Source organism: Curcuma longa, chromosome 8, assembly GCF_044706935.1.
Source record: "Curcuma longa cultivar G26 ecotype Majalengka, Jawa Barat chromosome 8, ITB_CL_G26_1.1, whole genome shotgun sequence".
In the NCBI taxonomy this organism is placed as follows: Eukaryota; Viridiplantae; Streptophyta; class Magnoliopsida; order Zingiberales; family Zingiberaceae; genus Curcuma; species Curcuma longa.
In genome coordinates this window covers 5278806-5286838 of record NC_133868.1, presented here as the reverse complement: position 1 = coordinate 5286838, position 8033 = coordinate 5278806, and the positions used below count along the sequence as shown (strand labels likewise).

Sequence of the window (8033 nt, the reverse complement as noted above, 5' to 3'; positions counted from 1 at the left end):
AAAAAATCTTAAAAAAATAATCCTTTTTATTTGGTAATTACCAATATGACAAAATTCAAAGATGGAAAACCAAACTCTTTCTTTCTTTTTGGTGGGAACCAAACCCTATCTTTTACCCTAAAGAAAGAAAGGGAAAGGGATATTTCTAACATGTGAAAACCCTAAACCATAAGTTGACTTTGCGTTGACTTGCACCCCCAACCACGGAGTAAATGACGGCTAATCAACCCCTAATCGCCGAGTCTACCATTAATTAACAGCTGTCATAATTACTTTAATAATGAACTAAAGAAAATTTTGCCAACTTCAGGGGCATTCTTGGAAGCTCACGCCTATAAAGGCTTCGGCTTCCTCTCCTCCCCTTCCTCCCCTCGCTCTTGGATCGGAGATTAGAGATAAAAGAGGGGGGTGATTGCGATTTGTCAAAAGGGAATTAATTACGGGAAAATGGGAGGGGGAATGGGCAAATGTAGCAAGATCCGGCACATCGTGCGTCTCCGGCAGATGCTGCGGCGGTGGCGGCTGCGCGCGACGGCGTCGTCGCGGGCGGCGGCGGACGTGCCGGCCGGACACGTGGCGGTTTGCGTCGGGAGCACGTCGCGGCGGTTCGTGGTCCGCGCGTCGCACCTCAACCACCCCGTCTTCAAACGGCTGCTCCGGCAGGCGGAGGAGGAGTACGGCTTCTCCTCCGGCCGCCCTGGTCCGCTCTCGCTCCCCTGCGACGAGGCCCTCTTCGAGCACGCCCTCCGCCTCATCTCCTCTTCCTCCTCCTCCTCCTCCGCCGCAGCCGCCTCTTCCTGCTTCGCCAACTGCAACAACCTCGACGAGTACTTGGCGCTGCTCTACCCCGCCACCGCCGCCGCCGCCGCAGCCACTCCTTCCTCCTGCTGCTGCGACGCCGGCCGCTGGATGGCGTCGGCCGACGCGCTTCCGCTCCTCCACTCCCACCGCCTCGCCGAGAAGCGCCCCTTCTGGTGAAGCTACGTACTGCTCCGCCTGGTTTCCATTTAGTAGTACAATTAATTCTTCCGACTCACTGAGTCGGATCGCCGGGATCGTTTGTGCTTGCAAATTTTTATTTTTATTTTTGCCTTTTTTCGCTGCTGTAAAATTATGATTAAGCTGGTCGAAGAAGGAGGAGGAAGTAGCGATAGATCGATTAAAATAATCCCAAGGAATCAAAAGAGAGATGGCGAAGCGGCGGCGGCGACTCGGCCGAGTCATCCCTTTGTCGATCGAAGCAGAAGAGAAGGCCGAGTTGGAATTTTTTTACAGAACTCAGAAGGATCGCAGCGTGAGAATCCTTCTCCTGATCTGTATTTTCTTCATTCATTCTCTCTTCATTTCATTTCTTGTAAATATAATTAATTAATTAATGTGATCGTCGGCTTTTATTCAGGTGCCTGCAATTCACTATTTTTTTGTCCCTTAAAAAAATTTTAACTTTCACTTAATAATAATTATATTCCAAAGTGTACTTTATAAAAAATATAATAATAATAATAATAATAATAATGAGGATGGTGAAAGAGCTGACATATCGGCACATGGAATGGAGTGTCTTTTTCATACCGCGTCACGTGGAGTGGTTCGAAAGAGAAGATGGTAAATTGGACCGATTAATTTTTTTAATATTGCCTTTTCGGTGATTTTAATAATTCAAATATATTTTTTTTAATTCAATGTTGGTGGCTTTTTCACGCTTTGCCGCATGTTTACTAGGATGGAGGAAGCAGGAGAAGGGAAGATGAAAAAGCATTCAGAAGGATAGTGGAACGGATGGGTGGGTCCTCCAATCTGTTTACTTGAATTTGTTGTAAAAATATTTAATTGAGAAAATAAAAATATATAGTACCCTCTTAATATAACATGGATGATAATTTGAGTGCAAGATATTTTCTTTCGTTAGATTAATTTGGAACTATACAGTCTTCCTTCATCATTTCCCATGAATAAATCTTGATAACAACTTGTGCATATTTTGAGATCGATATCTAAAATATTAAGTTTTACCAGGATTGAAAGTTTAATCCTCTTATTTATTCTCTTAAATATTTTATCACTGTACCACACTTCAAGATAAAGCTAGAGATATGTGTAGCTTACTTGGGCTTTCGTCTAGAGATCCATTTTCAAGTTCAGAAATAAAGCTAATATATTTAAGAATTTTTCTATATATTTAATCACTTTAGATCTATTTTAATCTATTATTTATCTGATCAATTCAAGATCTTTTTATATATATATACACACACGAATCTGATATCTTGTGTATCTGTCTGTGCTAGCAGCGTAAGCGATAAAAGTGTCCAAGCACTCGAAATATGAATAGTATCATTTTATTATTTTTTTATTTTATATATTTATTTATTTTTACTTACGGTTAAGTCATTTAAGATTTTCTTTTATGATTTAGGAGTTGGATTATAGTATTAAGTATAAAAAAAAATTAAAATGGAAAAAAATTATATGCTCATAGAATGTGTCATGTTGTTATCTCACGTTTCTTATTCTGCACATCCCGTGAGCAACTAAATTATCTTCGTTTTGATTTTTTTTACTTAATACTATAACCTAACCCCTAACCAACCTCTAAAAATAAAATATTAAATGACTTTACCATAAAGAAAAAATAAAAAATGACAATATTATTCCTAGTCTGGACGCCCAAACGCTCTTATCGCACGTACACATAAACAAGCACACATGATATCAATCTTATATATATACCAGCAGCAGCTCTAGAGGACGGCCTGCGATCACAGTGAACGTCAGTAGGACGGCCAGGGGTGCCCCGGCGCGACCACTCCGACGCTCAAGTCAGTGGAGAAAACGGAGAAGAAGAAGATGAACAGTAGAAGGAGAACTTAGAGCGTGTAAAGAGAGTAAGAGTTCGAAAGCCCCCTCCAGAGAGCGGACCCTTTTACCTGCCGCGGGAGTGGTCTTTTAAGGAGAGATGAGCGTGTATTTATCACGTCACCATTAAGAGGGTGTCCCATCATGATTAATGAGGTGGCAGGAACAATCGAGTTCCTTGTCCCATCCCCGGTAAAGTAATGTCTTGTCACTATCTAAGTGTGCAGCGGGGCAAGCCGCAGAGAGATAGCATTAATTAAATGGGGCGTGGGCTTGTCAAAGAACATGATGGGATGCCAGGACACTGTAAGGCGAGTCTGCTGAGGACTCGGATTCGGCATGGTGAGGAGGATTCGGCAGGCTGCTGCCGGATGGAGGATTCAGCAGGCTTCTGCCGGATGGAGGATTCGGCAGGCTTATGCCGGATGGAGGATTCGGCAAGCTGCTGCCAGATGGAGGATTCGGCAGGCTTCTGCCGGATGGAGGATTCGGCAGGCTGCTGCCGGATGGAGGATTCGGCAGGCTGCTGCCGGATGGAGGATTCGGCAGGCTGCTGCCGGATGGAGGATTCGGCAGGCTTCTGCCGGATGGAGGCTTTGGCAGGCTGCTGCCGGATGGAGGATTCGGCAAGAGATGTGGCCGAATGGGGATTCGACTAATTAAGGCTACGGCCGAATGGGGGCCGAATGGCAGCGCTGAGCTGCTGTGTGACCGAGTGAGCAGGCCTGAGCTGCTGTGTGGCCGAGTGATCAAATGGAACCGGATCAATCGAGATTGTGGCTGACCGGACTTGCGGGAGGGACCAGGATCGGACTCGAGTCAAACCAGGGGCCTCCATGGGTTATTCCCGGAACATATATATATATATATATATATTTTTATCATCAATTGGTTAGGATAATTTCTGACTCCGAAATAATTCAAGATCATGTGGCCACAACCAGGGGCGACGTCAATTTTCATGTCTCTCTTATAATCTTAAATGATGCAACAAAAATTATTGTTCGATCCGACCGAGTCAGGTCCCCTTGGCTAGTCTTAATTAGTGGTCCTCGCTGGTAAACAATTTAATTTAATTTTATTATGATATGATATGAGAATCCAGGTGGAAAATTATATATAACTCCTTCTTAACCAAACTGTGTGGACGGCGATTGTATATGCTAATCATTATATGCGTTAATTATATATATAATATAATTGTCCAACTAATTGTAGTTAAGCTGACAAATATCTATTATTTGAAATGGCGGTATACGTCGCGTAGGTAACAATTATTTAGTGGGAGCCATTAATGGACAAATTTGATTTAAATGGTGGTTAGATATGGATTAACTACAGATTATTTAACTAATTAACAGCTAAGCATGGATATATAGCGTGACATGTCAACGTCAAGGGCGTACACGACAGCAGTACAGCAAGGACGACTTTCTCCAGTCACATCCTGATGCGCGGTAAATAGCGTGGCCTGCAATTAATTTTCGGCGGAATAATTAACATTATTGTTCATCTGAATTTTATTATAATTTTTTTGAAAACCGCATTTATAAATTTAAAAGAATATCAAAAATATATTATTTTAATCATATTTTTTTACTATATATTTTTGTATTTCAATTTAAACTAATTTAGATCCAGATAGCAATTTTAAACAAAAACTCATTGATCTAAATTTACAAATAAACACTCTCATACAGAGAGAATAATTATTATATACCTTCTTCTTCTTCTAAATTTTAGACATTTTAAATTCATATAAAAATTTTAATTTGCTAAATTCACAAATAAAATTCATATGCATTCAAACTATGAGTTCTTCAAAATTATGCGACATAAATGGGTACGAGGACTGAAAATATATACATGAAAAATGAGAAATAAACAAAACTAAACATATTTGAAAGAGAATAATGGTGTAAATCAAAGGAAAAAGCGAAAGAATTCTGTAGATGATATATATATAGAAACACAAAGCTGTGTTTGGAGGAAAATAGAAAGGTGTACTACTTTAATAGAACTAAATGACTACCATATAATATTAGGGAGCCCTTGATAAATTGATATAAGACCCTAATAAAACGAAATGGAGTAGATATTGGATAATATTTCACAATTCAATTTTGTTAGAGATATTTACAAGAGATAATAAGAAATAGTCTGAATTATAAATTATCGAGTGCTCGAGCCAATCGTATAGTCATCTACCGAACTACCGAATGACCATGAATCTGAGTGCTTCCTGAACCAACAATCATCACTCACCCCACAGACAATGACAAATGACGGATGATGTGCGAGTATATAAAGTGCAATTGTACGTGAACGTCTCACCAAACGTACACACGTACTCGAATATTAATTATTGTTATTGCTCATCCTCTTCGTAATGCCCCAAATTATGACTTGGCCTGAAAGGATCGTATCGAAGGCACGTCATGAGCCATGCACGCACGACGAGGACACAACACCTACCCTTTCCATCAACATTAATTCATTCATTATGATTATTTATTTGGCATCTAATTAATTAACTAGCAAGAATTTCTCCATAAATTTAAAATATTTATTATTCATATATTTATATTTTATACAGAGAGTAATTATTATTATTATTATTTCTCTCTGCAGCGTGCAGTTTGGTGGCGCAGCGAGGAGGAGGGAGCGGAAGGCGAGCTCGTCGCAGGGGATGGTGAGCCCCATCCGGTGCTTGAATCCGAACTCCTCCTCCGCCTGCCGGAGCAGCCTCCGGAAGTCCGGCCGGTCCAGGAACGCGATCGGGAGGACGAAGCGCCTCCGGTTGGCCCCCACGTACACCACGAAGTGCCCCCTCGGCACGTCCTCCGGCGCGCCCCCGGCCCTCTCCTCCTCCTCCTCCTCCGAAGACGACGATCCGCACCGCCGGGACGCGGCCGCCCGCCGCCCCTTCCTCTCTGCTCCTCCGCCCATGGATCAATCTCTTAATTAATGTCGAGGTTTAATTGATTTGAGAAAGGGTGGGGGTTATTTATGGCGGGAGGGGAGAAGACAAGGGCACGTGGTGGAGACCGTGCAAGAGGACAGGCGGGACCGGCCGCTCGGCCGGAACTAGTGTGCTGAGCTCGCCACCGACAGCCGGTGGCCCACCGCCTATCCTGAGGTCACGGCCAGAAGTACCTTCTTTGATGCTCTGTTTATCCCAGGGAAAGGCTAAGAAGGAAAAGAAAGGAAAATAAAAGTAATTAAACAAGAGGAAAAGGAAATTCTCCCCGCGTCGGCACGGCCTCTTTGTGGAGAGGCCGCCGTCGGCCTCCTCGCCGCGCGCAATCATGAGTTCACTGCCGTCAGTCCAAGTTGATGAATCGCAAGTGACTGTGTAACAACCTGAATGTCCTATAACATGATAAAATAAAATGATAAATCTCATGGACTCAATTCTTTGGGGGTGCCCAGGACATAACACGATGAAATAAGAATCTTGAAGCCGTGGACTATGTTGATATCAATTTTAGTATTTTAAAAAGTCAAAAGTTTGGAAAGAGATAGTTTATATATATATTAGTCCTTACTATTTTCATTTTTAGCTTTTATATTTATAATCTCATCTCCAAGGAAAGAATGAATTATATTCAATATGACTCTTATATATTTTAAATATCGCATATCCACAACTAATGTAGAATTTGTGGTCCATTATGTTCTCTAAACTTTGAGTAAGGGTCAATACATAAGTTTTCTCCTCGTTTTATTAATTCCTATCTATCATTAAAACAGGGCCATTGGGTGAACAAATGGCTCGAACCTTTAGTTTCTCGACCGAACCGAATCGAAATAAGTTTGAGCCGGAAGCACTCTTCTTTAACTTGATCGGCCGGGCTTAATTTAATATCCTACTAATTAATGGTCCAATATTATGGAAGCATTGTGGATGGGCATGAACACATGCGATGTCCTTGCTTCGTGTTATCAAATCTGTCACACCTCTTGCTTTGGATGCCCTTCACGCTATGTAGGGTCACATAGAAGGGCAATGCAACATACTTGTCATTCAATGGTCACAACTAAGTAAAATCAATCGATAGTGCCCTTTTTAAAGTCGTCTCAAATATTCTTCTCTTCTAAATCCTAATCCTTCAAAATCATAGGAACACATATTCTCAATTACTTCTACTCGAGCATGAAAGAATTTTATTCAAAATTCTTAAGGTCACAGGCATGCATTCTCGTATACGAATGTAACTTCGATAAATTTGGTCTTAGATCAAGTAGGTGAATACATTCATATCCATACGATAGGGCCGGGTTTCTTGATCACGAAATCGAAAGAAATAGTATGGACCCAAAAGAACACAGATTTGCTTGCAGTGCACATGAGTACATGTTACTCTTGCCTTCCATTTCCTATGCATGGCTACAAGAAATGGTCCCAATGTAACATCATACCACGCCAACTGCTGCTTGTTAAATCTCAGTAAATGCTAGAAAAGAAGGGTTTACCGGCTACATATAATGGTTAGTAATCCTATTAGCTTACTAATGTAATAGGAATGAGTAAATGCTAATTTATTTTCTACCCTGGAAAATGAATCAGTTGAAGCTCAGGGGTTTAATGACTTAAATTTAAACTGGAAGCCAAGCTGGCATCAAATTACCTGGTCTAAACATATAGATAACTCGAAATCAATTACTTTTGAAGGGGCATTTTCCTTTTTGTTTCCAAATAAGAAATTCTCAGGCTAGAGGTCTCGATGAATCACTCCTTGCTTGTGGCAATTCTGCGGTGACATGGCTGAAAACAGACTGCAACAACATTGCAATTCAAAACTTTTAAGAGCCAAGTATAAAGAATTCAGGAATATGCTATGACAAAAAACTAACCTGTTCTGGACTTTCTAGGGATTCTTTGGAATCCTTATATTAGTCCAGAGTTTATAGAGCGAAAAATCTGAAAACTTAAAATTCAGCAATTAACAACATAAGAAAAACTCTTAAATAATTGAATTTGTGCAACCTGAACATACCAGTGATTAGAATCCACTTCACTAGAAACTCATAAACTTGGATCATCATTTGGAACCATAGCTGAAGGACTAACTATCCATGAGATCCTTTCAAGCTTTATTAGAGAATCATCATGCCAATGTGACACCTTTTCTTTAATTTGGAGGCCGAATTCCCGCTTTTATTTTAGCTTGTAA

The 8033-nt window shown here is 41.0% G+C and overlaps 1 protein-coding gene and 1 long non-coding RNA gene across 2 annotated transcripts; one reads left to right on the top strand and one right to left on the bottom strand.

Moving 5' to 3' along the window:
- The first annotated feature begins 442 nt into the window (after nt 1-442).
- Nucleotides 443-1383, top strand: LOC141833745 (auxin-responsive protein SAUR36-like). Its single transcript, XM_074721241.1, has one exon. It carries the CDS (start codon nt 448-450, stop codon nt 976-978), a length of 531 nt encoding a protein of 176 aa, XP_074577342.1. The 5' UTR covers nt 443-447; the 3' UTR covers nt 979-1383.
- A 6013-nt stretch (nt 1384-7396) lies between these two features.
- On the bottom strand, nt 7397-8033 carry LOC141832878 (uncharacterized). The gene is made up of 3 exons (XR_012602166.1): nt 7857-8033; nt 7714-7780; nt 7397-7635 (listed from the first exon to the last, which is right to left on the bottom strand). It is a non-coding gene; the product is annotated as an uncharacterized LOC141832878 (long non-coding RNA).